Here is a 16,486-nt window from a genome sequence, read left to right as displayed (position 1 = left end):
TTCGGGAACGTCACTACTTCTTCATCCGGGTTCTTATCGAATGATTGCCATCTAATGCAAATAGAAGGATCGGCTTCTACTTTTCGCACCTGACTGACCGACAATCCGTCAGATCGTCGGCATTGTCTTAGCTTCGACAGTGATTATACGTTGGTTCCTCTGAACAAATAGTTGTACTAATGTACAATCGGCAATGCCCAATTGATCACCCTGTCCCGTATCAGTCAGCAGTACCTTTACGAGAAAAGGTTGTAGTGATCTTTGCTTCGCGCTGACGTAACGCTATCGTCGCTACTCTTGATTCGTCTGGTTTGGCCCCCCATCGCAGAAGGTACTAATGATTGTTCCACAGCCTTACTCATTCGTTGATTCCGCACCATCGCTTCTTGCATCCATTTCTTCGGTACATGGGCAACCCCCAGCATTGAACAATGCCAACGCCCCAGCACAATATCTGGCGTTATCATCGTCGTCCTCATCCCGACTACACCAAAGCACGCCGCTGTGGTTGTCGATTGCGGCTCAGGACGGATCCTCTTTTGGAAGCCTCGGTACGGGGATATCTCGTACTAGCCAATCAACAGCATTGTTAGTAGCAACAGTACAACCCGCAGCGTTTTCCTCGGATGATTTCGTATCGGACCGAATTGTTCGTGTGGACGAAAACGGAAGCATCCTACTGCGTCGCAGCGGCTTCGTGTCGCTGGCTGGAGTTAAACTTCCGAAAGTCGGGACAAGTAACTCGGTTTTCCCAGACTGTGTTTCGTCGACCCCAGTAGCTAAACTTCAACAAATGCTGCCGGTACGCGAGGACGTGTGGTTCCAGCGTGTTGCCGGAGACGGACGGAGTACTCGCGTTGTCCTTGTGCGGATGGTGAACAGTCGAACGGATACGGTAAAGAAAGCAAGCATTGTCAACGAATCTCTGTTAGAGTCCGGTTGGGCATTGGTGCGCACGAGTGACAACACGGCGGTGGCGGCATCGTCGTCCATTTTGTCCGTGGAGCGTTTACAATCGCTTCAGCAGAGAGCCCGCGAGCGACAAATCGGTTTGTTCCAAACATGTCAAGATTCGTTTCAGGCCGAATTTGAACCCCTTGACCTTACCACAGAAATTCAGTGGGGTGAAGATGGCGGAAAGCAGGTATTGCGTCGCAAAGAGGCCCAGCCGACGAGTCCACCTAAGAATCCTGGAGATGTGAAGGGATGTTCCGATTTTGGAACGTACGAAGATGCTTTGCGATGGTACGAAAATTACTTTCCCTTTTATGGTGACGTTGCCAAGTTAGATCGAGATAATGATGGTGTCCCTTGTCCAGGCTTGCCGCACACTACAAATCCGGATCGATACCGCATGAAAAAACCTAGCAAATGAAATCCTTCCACTACCGGATTCGAAATATTGCTCGACTGCCAAATCGAAACGACCAACCGATACCCTGACTCTTTTCCGCAAGTGTAATATGGTCACTGTCTTGTCGCATAATAAAGTGGGCCGAATGATTAATGTAAGCTTATGTTCAACGAGGGACCGCGGAACTGCTGCATTCGCTTTCTTACCCATGGGGCTGCCGAGGTTGGAGCCCTACTACATTTGAATACTTTCAACGTCTTTTCAATGGCCGACATATTTTGTGCATATTCTCCGTATCATTTACGCAACCATCGCTGGTGAATTTCGTCAATGGGAAGTGCAAAATTGAAACGAATTTTGGACTATGTAAGGGTTGTGATAGTAGTGTCAATCCTTGCTGGCGTGAATTAAAATGATGTTTCCAGAGTCAAACAAAAGAAGAAAATTGAAGAGACGGGCAGTTTCTGTGAGCCAAATCGATGCTTTGCGCCATTTCAACTGGCCCGATATTGGCGGCCTTTGAGAGGATGGTCATGTAGATTCGGTATTCATCGCGGAGACCGGCACATAAGCTTTTGCGAGATTCCTCGGAAAAGTTTTTGGAAACGGGGAGCGTCATGTGTGAAAAATCACGTACATTGTTATCTGGAAATGCGTCCACCTTTCCTTCCTGACCAAGCCATTGGTTAACGGAAATCCAATCGTCCCAAATATGTTCATTTCTTACCACAAGAATGGTCGAATTCATTATGGCGTTTGGTGGCATGTATTCCTCCACAATCGCCTCGAGGCTGTGTCGAAAGTGGTCCGGTGCATTGTCGCTACTACGAATAAAGCTTTGAGCGCCCTGTACGCATCTTCTCTCTGCCACAGCCTCTTGTCCTTTGCTTTCTTCTCGGTATAAGTTGAGGGCTTTAGCAAACTCATCCAAATTTGGAAAACATTTCCATATACTTTCGGTTTCACAGATATTCCATTGACAAGCGCCGCGGGCAATGATGTTATCCGGATGCATGTACGTGAAGACGGACAACAGCCGAGCTAACGGGTCGCGGATACTAAGGACATAGAACAGATGGTGACGGGTTCGCCTAAGATTGGCAAAGTCAGGCACATGATAGTACGTAGTCAAGCGGGATACATGCGATTCCACCTCGTTCAGGGACAGCTGATTACACGGCTGTTTGATGAAGGAGTGACAGCCATTGCGCAAGTGCAAGCTCAGCGTTGATCCACCCGTTTTACCGATATGCACGAAAGCACCTGAAGGCATGTCTGGTGCCCCAGTTCTCAGCAGTTTCACGCTGGTTGTATTTCGATTGTGCAACCATTGCGGTATTAGCTTTGTCCAATCAGGCTTCATACCGATTTCCTGTGTCGTCGGACTGACACTAAATTCTGTCGCAGTTCTTTGAGTAGTAATGCGTGTGCTCCTCCTGGTTGAGTTGGCGGACGGTCTTTTTCCGGTTAGGGTGTCACTCCTGGTTGAGTTGGCGGACGGTGCATCTCCGGCTATGGTGTCGCTCCTGGTTGAGTTGGCGGACGGCGCTTTTCCGGTTATTGTGTCACTCCTGGTTGAGTTGGCGGACGGCGCTTTTCCGGTTGGGGTGTGTCGCCTGGGAACGCCTACTCCCGTATCCTCGTTGATAGAAACAACAGCCGCTCGCTCCGGCTGCCCGGGAATGTGTTGCGACACTACTGGCTTTATGGATTTCACGTTGTGGAAGCTGACCAGGACCGTTTTTACGACCACAACGAGCATCACAGCAACGTGTGCAAAACGTAGACCAAGCATGCTGGGATAACGATAACGATGGATACTGTCGAATTTCAAATAGACGGACGGGCGCGAATGGAAAAAGAGAAGCAGCAAATATATGGTTATCTTCTATTGACAGGGTGAGCTCTTTGACAGTGATACGTGGACAAGAGCCCAAAAGTACGATGCTCACAAGAAAAAAGGAGAGGTTTGTTAAAAAGACCCAACGCAAAAGCTCAAAATGTCTCGAATCGTAATTATACTATGAATTCACTTTGTGACACTGAATAGTGGCATGTCGCCAAACCGAAGAGAGTGAGTCTGGCCTACGACAGGGAAGGTACCGAGATTTCGCAATTCAATTCTATAACCAAAAACACGTTTGCAGACTGCCGGATTTGTCGCTTTTGTTGTATACTGCAATATCTCTGGAACAGTTGCTTAGGACGTGAGGCTTCTCGGACACATTGAATGCTGACAAGTAACTGTAAATCAACGCGTGTAGTCCGACACAAAATGTGTGACGCCCTATGCGGGACCGGAGCCCCAATACGGGATTTCTTTGATCTTGCAGGGTTCGACCCTCCATTTCCGACCACCAACTGTATTATAGCAGTTACGGCAGCCTTTGGATTTGGAATCCTTCCGCCGCGACCCCGTCGAAGGTATCACTTGCTCTTTCCTGCGTGTACATTGACCCTCTCCTCTTCTCTCTTCTTATCATCAACTTCGTTTGCCTGGATGCGATCTTCGCTTGCTGGAACAACGAATGCTTTAGCTCGTAGGCGAAACGAGGAATGGAAAGCAGCCGCTACAATCTCAATCCGATGCGCTCACAGGCAGCACCCTACACAATCGGCACCCACATCCGCGTGTACGTGTGATGTGTCGTCTGGATGGAACCCCGTGTCGTGTCGCTGCTATTCTACGATAGAAGCACTAGGGAAACAACTAGGGCGAACACGACCCTCACTGCAATTTTGGTTCTCAGCACGGTCGACGGCTGTGCAAACACGACAGTACGCAAACGGCGATTCGCTCCACGCTGGTGCGGCTGCTCTTCGCATCTCCACAGAAACACCGAGTGCGAATTCGGGGAGCGGAGCATACGATAAGCGGAACACGGCTCTCGTGGGTCGTGGAGCTCTTCGCACTTTTGCTAGCACCGGAAGCACCTCTGTCCACGATTCTGTAGACACTGATGGCAGCCTCTACCACACAAATGATGCGGCTGATGGTGTAGTCGGATACGGAAGCGAACTGGCGCAGGTGCGATCCCATACACAACATCTTCTGCACGATCTACCACCAGGTTTCTTGTCAGGGAACTACTTGACGGAACCCGTCCTCTCCTGGGCTGATGCCTCCAAAATTTTGTACTGGTGGATCATTCGTAAGACGCCAGAATCTGTCGAACGTAGCCTGGAAATACTGTCAGCCTTGGTGCGCGAAGTTGATCGACTACAGGTAGAAGATGAGGACGAAGATACCTCTATTCGCTTTTTGAATCCGTCTCTGGTCGAATCAATCGTCATCAATTGGAGTTTTTGCTGGAAGCGGTACAATTCTATGAAAGTTACGCCAATTATACTCTACGAGAAGTTGCAAGAGTGTGCCGCACAACTCTCGTCACTCGAGCTCTCCGGCAAAGCATTGATACATATCATCCACGGAACAGTCTTGGCGGAAAGGGAAATTGTGAAGTCTTCTTCGAAGACGTACGCCACGGCCTCGTTTTGCGACCAAGTGTTCCGCAGCGCACTTTTGTTGCCCTACAGTCCCGACACGCTGACGCTGACGCTGAATCTGTGTCTCAAAGCCTGGTTGCGAAGTGGACATCGCAATGGTTACCGCGGCGACCAGCGAGCTGAACATGCGACCCAGTTGTTCGAGGACGCTTTGCAAGCTGGAGTCGCTGTGGACGCGATTTCCTATAATACAATGTTGCGTATCTACGCCGATTGTGGTAAGGGCGAACATGCTCAATCCCTCCTGGATGAATGGTGTCGAGCTTATAACCGTGATCCCTTTGTCGTCGCTGAACCCAACCTACTGTCTTTAAACATTACGTTGGCAGCCTGGTCCAAATCGGCCAAACACACTCCCGACGCCGCCTCCCATGCACAAACGTTGTTGCGCCGCGTATGGGATCCATACGACGACATTGGCAAAATCGGGATTCAACCCGATACTGTCACCCTCAATACCATTCTATCATGTTGGGCTCGATCAGCATGGCAACCATCCAATACCGCCGAAAAAGCGCAGACTATGTTGCAAGAAATGAAATCTTTATTTGATAGTGGTGAATTGGACGTGCAGCCAGACGTATACTCCTACACAACCGCGATGAATGTGTTTGCTAAAGCCGGTCATCCAGAATCGGCTGAAGAGTTGCTTAACACTATGCATCAAAAATACCTTGGCGGCGACAAAAGAATGATGCCAACGTCTCTTATGCATGTTTCCATCCTCGAAGCATGGGGGAGATCTCTACACCCTGATCGGATCGAAAAGGCGGAATATGCTTTGTCCCGAATGGAAGAATTGCGCAATTGTGGATTCTTGACGACGCATACCGCAACACATAGCAATGATTCAAACGCGGCAGCCGCTTACAATGTTATGCTGAATACCTACGTCAAAGCCGATGCCGTAGACAAGGCGGAAGCACTGTTGCGTCGCATGATGGCTCATACGGATCCCGTTCTCCCCCCACCCGACGGCCGGACTTTTTCTATTGTTATCCTTGCCTTGGTTCGTTCGCCTGATGGAACTCTTCGTGCCGCGGAACTACTAGATAGCGCATTAGAGCTTTACCGGAAATCGGGGCCCGGAGTCTTTGAGTTTGATATCCGACCCATCAATGCTGTTATCAGTGCTTTGAGTCGCAAAGATAGCACCGTAACACAAGCTGTTGCCTTAATACATCGCATGTTGGATTGGGTTGAACAGGGCGACCAGAGGTTGCGACCGTGTGATGCGAGTTACGGACCGTTGCTGTTCGCATTACATAAAGCTCAGCTTGATATTGACGGAGCGCCATATATTGCTGGCATTCTTGAGCGATTTGAAAAACTCCATGCAAGCGGTATCTTGCCAGCCCCTCCTAAATATGAGGCATACAAGTTTCAGGTCTTGGCATGGAGGTTTTCCAAGCAACCGAACGCGGCCAAGAATGCCCACGCGGTGCTCAAGTTTTTGAGCAACCAAGCTCGACAAGGTAAAAGGAACTATCAGCCTGAAGCACTACTATACAATGCCGTATTGGAAATAATGGCCATGCACCGATTACCTCTACAAGCAGAAAATTTGCTCCAAGAGATGTATAACGACTACTTGACCAATCCGATCAATGCCAAGCCAAATTTGCGATCTTTCAATGCTGTCCTTTGGGCTTGGGCCCGTTTAGAACAATCTTCAGTAGCGTTAGAACACACTCGTTCGCTGCTGGCTCAAATGCAGCGATTACATTCGTCGGAAGACGAAGCCAAAGGACTCGATGTTGAGCCCGACACCGTTTCGTATAATTGCGTCATGAGTGCCTGGATGAATTCGAGACACGAGGATGCACCGACGCAAATCGAGCATATCTTCCGGCATTCGCTTTCGGTTGAATCTGTCAGAACCAAACCAGACCAGTACTCTTTTACGTTGGTCATACAGGGATGGCTGCGGGGTCGTAATATTGAGAAATGTACTGCCGCCTTGGAAAACATGTGGCAGGCGTATACGGAGAATCGCATCCGTGTATACCCCAATCCCAGACTCATACAACAGGCAATTGCATTGGCGACAGTTGACGATGCCGCACAGGTTGCACGACTCGAAGCCTTAATGCTCAAGATCAAGAAGTTGCCAGTCCGGCACAGACCGACTGCCTGACAGAACTCACGCCAGCGTGCGAAGCCGTCAACGGGGTAAAGAAGTGCAAAGAAGGTATATTACAGAAGCCTGTTGTAAGCAAATATAAATTGCTCCTTCCTGTATCTTTCTGTTGCAGTATACGTGCTGACTGTCAGTAGCATTATCTCCAACAAATATTCTTTGGAAGTGGTCATTGACGACTAGTCGCAATTTCTTTCGTCAAACGCAACAGCTTCTCGGTACAAACACTCGTGCCAAACGTCAAAGCTCCATAGTCGCGTGTTGTCTGAGTCGCTATGCTTCGCCATTATTTGTAGTGGTTGTCCATCAAGGCAGTCCTGCAAATGGATACTGCCGAAGAGGGAGCCGAGCTCAATGGAAAACTCCTGAAAGTTGAACAAGTGCTGCAGAAATTCAAACGTATATATGTCCTCCGGATTAGTTCGCAGACTTGCCTCCTTGCTAGCAAATACTTTATCAAAGCCCTTTTTCCGAAAGCGAGCCCGTGACATTGTTGTACTAGCCGAACTTGCTTTTCCTAGCAAAGTTTCTTCGTCACGAGTTGGTTCTTCTAACTTGGCTTCAAGATCGAATTCATCATAGTTATTCTCAATACTTGATGGGGTATTACGCTGCACCCTGAGGGATTGCGCCGTGCTACCGAGTGGCGTCAAACTATGGGGATGGGAACCTTCTAGTCGCGCGTCTAGTTGTGGTGCAAAGAAGCCAATGACTTTCATGGCCCCTTTGACGACATATTTTGCGGGCAAACGAGCCGTCTTGCGAGTCAGCTCCAAACCCGCCACACAACGTGTCCACGGGATACTTCGCTTGAAACGACCGCGCATTACCACTTGGTAACGTCGGTTCATACCCACAAAGTACCCGATCTGATCGTTGTATGGTTCCGGTGTAGTACCCAGTGTGTGACGTAACCGGACCAGCATAGTGCCGACAAATAAGTCCGATTCAAAATCTGTCACTAGCGATTCTCCGTCGGGCTCATTTCCATTATTCACGGGAAGGATCATACAGTTTGGGCACATGCGATAGGACTGCAGACGCCGCAGGAGCTCGTCATGACCTTCTTGCATGGCAGTTGCAGATATATGCACGTTCGCCTCTTTCCAGTGGTCCTGCAAAGCTTGTGGCCAGGTCACAGGGGATTGACCAGACGGATAGTCGGACGCTTGCCACAAATACGACGACGATGTTGCCTTGGCAAAACGAATGCCTCTGATACGAACGCCAGATCCAGGTGTAGGTCGCATCAAAAGTTGACCTTGGGGCCAAAGCTGTGGTGGGACGATCGGCGCGGTATGATTTTGACAATGGCAAGATGCCGGATGCTTGGGTAACTGGGTGGCTTGATCGACGGGAGCTGTCACAGATGAAGCCGCCTCGCTTACCGCATTGATGCGGTGGAGACTTACGTGGTGCTGAACCTTGCGGGGTTTTCGGAGAGATTGGCGAGGCGTGTGATGCTGAGAACCGGCTTTATAAGTAAAGGAACGTGAGCGCAGTAGGGTTTGCTGAAGTTGAGACGGCGCAGTAAGACTAGATTGCGGCCCTGGCTGGTCCCATTCCCCCTCGTCCTCTTCCATGAGCTTTGCAGCTAACCCAGCCCTCAGTTGCCGCTCAAAGACACACTCAAAACTTTCCTGAATAGTCGGATCGTCGGACAATAGTTTCGTACGACCAGCGTAGAGTTGGTCTTGAGATCGTACTGGTGCAGTTGCCCCTAGAGATGAGCTAGTCGAGTCGTAGACGGACGGCTCATCATTATCGTGCTTTCTTCCGGAATCGCTGCCTCCACACAGATATTCAAAGTACGAATGTTGCAAAATTGCCGTCGCCGAGCAATCCTTCGGCATCAGCAAGCCAATATTTTCTCCCGTTCTGGCTCTATCGGCTAGTACAGTTGCGTTGTACGATGACGAATTGGCATCGGAGTGTGACGCTGTGGTCGGTGCGTTACAAGCGGACTGGACAACGATTCCGCGACGATCCTTCAAGCGGTGTTGTGACGTACGGATGTCGGACACGGTAGTCTCGAGCGGTATCGTGGAAGCATCGCCTTCGGCTGGGTCCCGTAGATCGAGAATGTCGTTTGTTCTGTCGAACCCTACGTTGCAGCTCCTGTTGCTCTTTGTGTTACATTTACGATGAACCGCTTGTAGAAAAGATCGATTGTGGGCCGCGTTGGTTCCAGTGCTGGTAGCCTCGATTGTACTACTTGTTGTCGTTGTTGTTTGATTGCCGAATGGGGCGCCGCTCGTCTCCGGGATCGGCTTACGTTTATTACTTCGTCCAAACAAGCGAAAAGCATTTTTGAAAGTCCAAGCCTGTTGTTTTTCGTTCACGCTAACACTTTGACTCGATGGTTTGCTCGTTGTCGTGATCACCGTTGCCTCCTTTCTGTTTCGCTGCGGGGGGATTTGCGCCTCACGCAACGTAGAAGAAACAGAAGCCTTTGGTTCCGACATGAAAGTCCTCGTAGTATTTCGCCCACGTTTGCGCATCAAGACCATCAGTCACAGTCAATAACCCGACGGACTGTTGGAACCAGGTTATCAGTCTCCTTTGCCTTTGGGCAGCTATGCAGCTCTCTAGTATTCTACTTCTTCTGCGTGTTGGTTTGGGTTCTTCTTGTCTGGTACTTGGAGTAGGCCTTGGGGCAGGCAATTTTACTATCAGCTGTCAACAGAGGAGCTTTCGTGAGCCGTGGGAGGACGAAATATCGAGCAAGCGCCGTATTTCGGTATCTCGTTCTTTCGGTACGTTGGACGGAGCAGAAACTCCACATCGGACAGTCCACAGGAAGCGACAGTCAATGGACGTCCTTGTAGATGGCTCAACGGAAATGATTTTAATTGTAATCGTATATACATAGATAGTTTGAGTTTCGTCAACGGCAAAGGCAGGTAGTGTACATACAGTAAATTACTAGAGCCTTCGGGACATAAAATGTAACGGGATAGACAGACATCTAAAGTTACTTCACACTTAAATTAGCTTGTCGTAGTCAACATATCACGATTGTTGACTTCGAAAACCCCTACCATACGTCAAGCGGTACATAAGGGGTTCATATCCCTAACAGTAAGTCAGTCTACCACCAGACAAGTCTATTACTTACAGTTAAGTTAGGTATTCGTCTTCTGTTTTTCCTACGGGCGCCATATCCTCCCCACGACACTCTAGTACCAAAGGTACAGGGCAAGTCGTGGAACCTTCTTGGTTGAAAGGGACCATTGTTTACCCAGTGAACATGGGGTGCCTGCCAAGATAGGAACTGCACAAAGCTTTGTTATAAGTGTAATAAAACACAAAAAACAAATACCATGGAAACTCAAAAGCTAGTTATGTTACAGTTAGTTAGCTATTGCCAAAGCATTTGAAACTAGGCCATTACCCAGACCTCTTTTTCTACACAGCTCTTGCCAGTGCAGATCAAAGGCAGGCAGGCATGCAGGCATGCAGGCAGGCAGTCTGTCTGTACTGGCTAGTCCGTCTCGTCCATCTGGTTTGCACTGTCCTCGGAATGACGAAAAGGAAAATTCCCCAACACCGGACTTTTGGTGATCACTCTTTCTGGGACACCCACTGCCAATCCTACCCTGTCTTCCGTCGACGCGACGCCGTCCCTGACCCCGTCCGCCTCTCGTCGGACTCCGCGATTGGAGTTACAGACTCCGTCGTCGCCAATACGGTCCCCGTCAATCCGTACCGCCGAATCCGTCCCGAATCAATCCCTGCTCAACGGCGTGCCGGCGATGGATCATCCGACTCCTGTACCTCACCAGAGCACCGCCGAGAGCCAAGCCAAAACAAAACACAGGCCGTGAATGCGCCTCTCTCGAAGGCCTCATTATCACGGACCGGAAGGAGCGCTCCGACCAGTATACCGCCAAGTGCGGAAAGCAGAGACACCGGAATGAAAGTGCCTTTCCCCGGCACTGCCTACCCGTCGGAGCAATCATCACCAACGCAGAGTGTACAAGCCCTTTTCGTCCATTCTGAATCCATCCCAAGCAATTCTTCGCCACGCCTCCTCCACTCCAACGGACCCCAATATTGAGATCATCCGCCAAGCACTGCTGACTCCATCTTCCCAGGGTATCACCTTGGCGGCGTAGGTCAACGCCGCCTCGAACGGCACGCCGTCCACTGTTTCGCAAACACTCGGGACAACTACCACGCCCGGTCACGGGACCGACACGCCTGCTCCTGGCGCGACGCAAGCGCACCGTAACGGATCCTAACCTTACCGACAGTAAAACCAGCCCCAACCGCACACAACAAGCTTGCACTTTGGCTTCCGTACGCTGGACCGGGGGATCCGTCGTCACACGTGGGATCCATACATGCTCCAACAAGTTCGATGAAAAGCCATTCTGCATTGTGTTCATATAATTCAAAAACACATTCGCGTTACACTTGCCAATGAAGAGAGCTGTGTGTAAAACCGGACATATTTGGGCATTTTGCCCGCTTGCAACCGTGCCGACACCAGCTGAAAGAATGTAGCAATACCCGTTTCCATTTCTTCTTGTGGAAAGTGAAGAATCGCTGGTAACAGCACGTCAAATGTATTGGTCGCTGTAGCTCTTGACGAAATCAGCTTTTGGAAAGCACCCAATATGTGATTTTACTTGTCTCAGCAACTCTGGTGCCGCCTACGAATGTAGGCTTGCATCAGACATGACAACGCCGAACATTTCCACGCTTATCCCAAAGACCCGGCCCGGGTCAGCAACGGGGGAAAGAGTGCTTGGTAGGCCGTATCCAAGCCATTAGGGCGATACTCTAGTAGCTGTGCCAAGACTTGGGAGACGGAAGGTGTGAACTCCTCAATATCCATTTGCAGCACTATGTCGAATAGTTCGAACAAGAGAGGTTGAGGTTCAAATAGTGCTGTGGCAGTGTGGTCTACGGAGCACCAATGGTGGACCATGCTCTCGTAATGCCGAGTAACATTGGAGTATCGCACATGAAACAGGACCGAGTGGTTGGTTCCGTCCTTTTCCTTCACCACGAAATGTGGACAGTGTGCCGTACCGTTGGCATCCTTCCTTGGCTGCCATCTCATGGCGTATGGTTGTCAACACATGGAGGCCATCCAGACGATGGGATCCCGAATCGCGACGGCAGCAAAACATTGTCGGCCTCGAGGTCTTTGTCGTGAGCCGCTGTTGAAATCTTCGTCGTCCACTGCCGTGTGCCTACCTCAAGGCACCTGCCATCGTATGCCCAGTGATCCAGCAGGGCCGTAAACCTTTCTTGCGGAAGGAAGGTCGCAATTTTGAAGCAAGAGCGCGGCCAACAGATATATATATAACTCGCTTTCACGTTCGCTAATGTAAGTCCCTGTAGTTTGCACCAGGCGTCATCACGTTCCTTGACCGTGACCTTAGAAAACCCCCAGCTCCTGCATACGCAATAGGCGCTCGTCCTCTGTGGCTTCTAACAACCCCCCATGTACTGCTTGACCGATCAAAGGCGTAGGAAAAACATAAGACTAACTGTAACTGTAATACCTAATGTAAGTACTAGACTGTGACAGCGAATTTGTACGCCCCAATAGAAAACCCCTACCATACGTCAAGCGGTACATATGGGGTTCATATCCCTAACAGTAAGTCAGTCTACCACCAGACAAGTCTATTACTTACAGTTAACTGTAAGTTAGGTATTCGTCTTATGTTTTTCCTACGCCTTTGATCGGCTATGAAAGTAGGTATACGGGATCCTTTCGGGTCCCCTTGGACGATTCTAGCTAGCTTACAGTTAATGTAAGTTAGCCCGTTATTCTACTACGTTGCAGTTTTCTACCAATCAAGTACCGCGTATGGTACACTTGCTCACACTCCCGGTGGTCACTGTCAATCGAACCATTCCATTCCGCTCGTCACTGTAGAAAGCACGAAGCAGGTCAAAGAGGACTGACTCTGCTGGAGCAAGCAATATACTGTTACTGTTATACATTGGGTTCCTGGCTGGTCGTCGGTTTCGTCGAGTCCCGCACTGCGTTACGTTACACACAACCGGTCTCCCTACTCGCTGTCTTTCTTCCCCACCAAACAAGGCTCAACGGTCGATTCCCACTTGCTGTTACACAAAACCGGTCTCAAACTTTCCGCCCGAATGCGCTTCTACGCAAAATCAACACAACTTTACTACGGGATAACGCCATCACCGAATTGCCAAAAAGCGGGAATTCACACTCACTTCCTGCGCTCCTTCTTCTGCTCACAACTCCAATTGAGGCAGAAAGGTCGATTGACAAGCGAGAGACTTGGCCCGTCGTAAAAGCACACCGTCCATGTTGTCGCCCTCCAAACAAGAGCTGGTGGTTCGAGTATCAATGAAGGGAATACAGATGCACTCGCGGTAATAAACGACGCCACCTCCCAACGTCTGGCATATCGAGTGCATCTCCCAGAGATTCTTGGCTACCAGTGTTCGTACTCACCCGCATTAGTCCTCTTCATGAAACAAACGACGCACGCTCCCCTCGTCGGGCATGAATGGCTTTCGCAGCAGTACGGCATTTCTTGTCCTTGCCAAGCAAAGCAAAGCAAGGATCGTGATTTCCAAAAAGAACAGCGTATCGGAAACCGATCGGAAACAAATCAGTGGTAGAGATGAGCCAGCGAGCCCCGCCACACGAGTATTCTCCACAGAGAGAAGCTCCCGATTTGGAGGGAAAGTAAAGCGAACAGCCGCCACGGGGCGACGAGGTTAGACCCGCCAATTGGATTGTCATTAAGCGAACCGAAGATCCGCTGATAATAGACCGGGGCGAACGGGGGCGCCATATCCTCCCCACGACACTCTAGTACCAAAGGTACAGGGCAAGTCGTGGAACCTTCTTGGTTGAAAGGGACCATTGTTTACCCAGTGAACATGGGGTGCCTGCCAAGATAGGAACTGCACAAAGCTTTGTTATAAGTGTAATAAAACACAAAAAACAAATACCATGGAAACTCAAAAGCTAGTTATGTTACAGTTAGTTAGCTATTGCCAAAGCATTTGAAACTAGGCCATTACCCAGACCTGTTTTTCTACACAGCTCTTGCCAGTGCAGATCAAAGGCAGGCAGGCATGCAGGCATGCAGGCAGGCAGGCTGTCTGTCTGTACTGGCTAGTCCGTCTCGTCCATCTGGTTTGCACTGTCCTCGGAATGACGAAAAGGAAAATTCCCCAACACCGGACTTTTGGTGATCATTCTTTCTGGGACACCCACTGCCAATCCTACCCTGTCTTCCGTCGACGCGACGCCGTCCCTGACCCCGTCCGCCTCTCGTCGGACTCCGCGATTGGAGTTACAGACTCCGTCGTCGCCAATACGGTCCCCGTCAATCCGTACCGCCGAATCCGTCCCGAATCAATCCCTGCTCAACGGCGTGCCGGCGATGGATCATCCGACTCCTGTACCTCACCAGAGCACCGCCGAGAGCCAAGCCAAAACAAAACACAGGCCGTGAATGCGCCTCTCTCGAAGGCCTCATTATCACGGACCGGAAGGAGCGCTCCGACCAGTATACCGCCAAGTGCGGAAAGCAGAGACACCGGAATGAAAGTGCCTTTCCCCGGCACTGCCTACCCGTCGGAGCAATCATCACCAACGCAGAGTGTACAAGCCCTTTTCGTCCATTCTGAATCCATCCCAAGCAATTCTTCGCCACGCCTCCTCCACTCCAACGGACCCCAATATTGAGATCATCCGCCAAGCACTGCTGACTCCATCTTCCCAGGGTATCACCTTGGCGGCGTAGGTCAACGCCGCCTCGAACGGCACGCCGTCCACTGTTTCGCAAACACTCGGGACAACTACCACGCCCGGTCACGGGACCGACACGCCTGCTCCTGGCGCGACGCAAGCGCACCGTAACGGATCCTAACCTTACCGACAGTAAAACCAGCCCCAACCGCACACAACAAGCTTGCACTTTGGCTTCCGTACGCTGGACCGGGGGATCCGTCGTCACACGTGGGATCCATACATGCTCCAACAAGTTCGATGAAAAGCCATTCTGCATTGTGTTCATATAATTCAAAAACACATTCGCGTTACACTTGCCAATGAAGAGAGCTGTGTGTAAAACCGGACATATTTGGGCATTTTGCCCGCTTGCAACCGTGCCGACACCAGCTGAAAGAATGTAGCAATACCCGTTTCCATTTCTTCTTGTGGAAAGTGAAGAATCGCTGGTAACAGCACGTCAAATGTATTGGTCGCTGTAGCTCTTGACGAAATCAGCTTTTGGAAAGCACCCAATATGTGATTTTACTTGTCTCAGCAACTCTGGTGCCGCCTACGAATGTAGGCTTGCATCAGACATGACAACGCCGAACATTTCCACGCTTATCCCAAAGACCCGGCCGGGGTCAGCAACGGGGGAAAGAGTGCTTGGTAGGCCGTATCCAAGCCATTAGGGCGATACTCTAGTAGCTGTGCCAAGACTTGGGAGGCGGAAGGTGTGAACTCCTCAATATCCATTTGCAGCACTATGTCGAATAGTTCGAACAAGAGAGGTTGAGGTTCAAATAGTGCTGTGGCAGTGTGGTCTACGGAGCACCAATGGTGGACCATGCTCTCGTAATGCCGAGTAACATTGGAGTATCGCACATGAAACAGGACCAAGTGGTTGGTTCCGTCCTTTTCCTTCACCACGAAATGTGGACAGTGTGCCGTACCGTTGGCATCCTTCCTTGGCTGCCATCTCATGGCGTATGGTTGTCAACACATGGAGGCCATCCAGACGATGGGATCCCGAATCGCGACGGCAGCAAAACATTGTCGGCCTCGAGGTCTTTGTCGTGAGCCGCTGTTGAAATCTTCGTCGTCCACTGCCGTGTGCCTACCTCAAGGCACCTGCCATCGTATGCCCAGTGATCCAGCAGGGCCGTAAACCTTTCTTGCGGAAGGAAGGTCGCAATTTTGAAGCAAGAGCGCGGCCAACAGATATATATATAACTCGCTTTCACGTTCGCTAATGTAAGTCCCTGTAGTTTGCACCAGGCGTCATCACGTTCCTTGACCGTGACCTTAGAAAACCCCCAGCTCCTGCATACGCAATAGGCGCTCGTCCTCTGTGGCTTCTAACAACCCCCCATGTACTGCTTGACCGATCAAAGGCGTAGGAAAAACATAAGACTAACTGTAACTGTAATACCTAATGTAAGTACTAGACTGTGACAGCGAATTTGTACGCCCCAATAGAAAACCCCTACCATACGTCAAGCGGTACATATGGGGTTCATATCCCTAACAGTAAGTCAGTCTACCACCAGACAAGTCTATTACTTACAGTTAACTGTAAGTTAGGTATTCGTCTTATGTTTTTCCTACGCCTTTGATCGGCTATGAAAGTAGGTATACGGGATCCTTTCGGGTCCCCTTGGACGATTCTAGCTAGCTTACAGTTAATGTAAGTTAGCCCGTTATTCTACTACGTTGCAGTTTTCTACCAATCAAGTACCGCGTATGGTACACTTGC

At 50.1% G+C, this 16,486-nt stretch overlaps 5 protein-coding genes across 5 annotated transcripts; 4 read left to right on the top strand and 1 right to left on the bottom strand.

Annotated features, from left to right (window-relative positions):
- Positions 1-337: 337 nt before the first annotated feature.
- Positions 338-1,420, top strand: PHATRDRAFT_50004 (predicted protein; the record flags this gene model as incomplete). The annotated part of the gene is made up of 1 exon (XM_002184855.1): positions 338-1,420. One exon carries the CDS (start codon positions 338-340, stop codon positions 1,373-1,375), a length of 1,038 nt encoding a protein of 345 aa, XP_002184891.1. The 3' UTR covers positions 1,376-1,420.
- Positions 1,421-1,781: 361 nt separating this feature from the next.
- Positions 1,782-3,149, bottom strand: PHATRDRAFT_50003 (predicted protein; the record flags this gene model as incomplete). Its single annotated transcript, XM_002184790.1, has 1 exon — positions 1,782-3,149. One exon carries the CDS (start codon positions 3,147-3,149, stop codon positions 1,782-1,784), a length of 1,368 nt encoding a protein of 455 aa, XP_002184826.1.
- Positions 3,150-3,629: 480 nt separating this feature from the next.
- Positions 3,630-7,926, top strand: PHATRDRAFT_50002 (predicted protein; the record flags this gene model as incomplete). Its single annotated transcript, XM_002184854.1, has 1 exon — positions 3,630-7,926. The coding sequence occupies one exon, from the start codon at positions 3,630-3,632 to the stop codon at positions 6,996-6,998; it is 3,369 nt and encodes a 1,122-aa protein (XP_002184890.1). The 3' UTR covers positions 6,999-7,926.
- Positions 7,927-10,449: 2,523 nt separating this feature from the next.
- Positions 10,450-12,482, top strand: PHATRDRAFT_50000 (predicted protein; the record flags this gene model as incomplete). The annotated part of the gene is made up of 1 exon (XM_002184853.1): positions 10,450-12,482. One exon carries the CDS (start codon positions 10,450-10,452, stop codon positions 11,059-11,061), a length of 612 nt encoding a protein of 203 aa, XP_002184889.1. The 3' UTR covers positions 11,062-12,482.
- A 1,477-nt stretch (positions 12,483-13,959) lies between these two features.
- Positions 13,960-16,089, top strand: PHATRDRAFT_49998 (predicted protein). Its single transcript, XM_002184852.1, has one exon. It carries the CDS (start codon positions 14,167-14,169, stop codon positions 14,701-14,703), a length of 537 nt encoding a protein of 178 aa, XP_002184888.1. The 5' UTR covers positions 13,960-14,166; the 3' UTR covers positions 14,704-16,089.
- Positions 16,090-16,486: the final 397 nt, after the last annotated feature.

Source organism: Phaeodactylum tricornutum, chromosome 26 (genome assembly GCF_000150955.2).
Source record: "Phaeodactylum tricornutum CCAP 1055/1 chromosome 26, whole genome shotgun sequence".
Taxonomy (NCBI): domain Eukaryota; phylum Bacillariophyta; class Bacillariophyceae; order Surirellales; family Neidiaceae; genus Phaeodactylum; species Phaeodactylum tricornutum.
Note: the sequence above shows the minus strand (reverse complement) of the source record. Positions and strands in the feature narration are given on the sequence as shown.

Excerpts from the sequence above, each read along its gene's own strand:
- PHATRDRAFT_49998 (XM_002184852.1), top strand. The coding sequence starts at position 14,167 with ATGACGAAAAGGAAAATTCCCCAACACCGGACTTTTGGTGATCATTCT.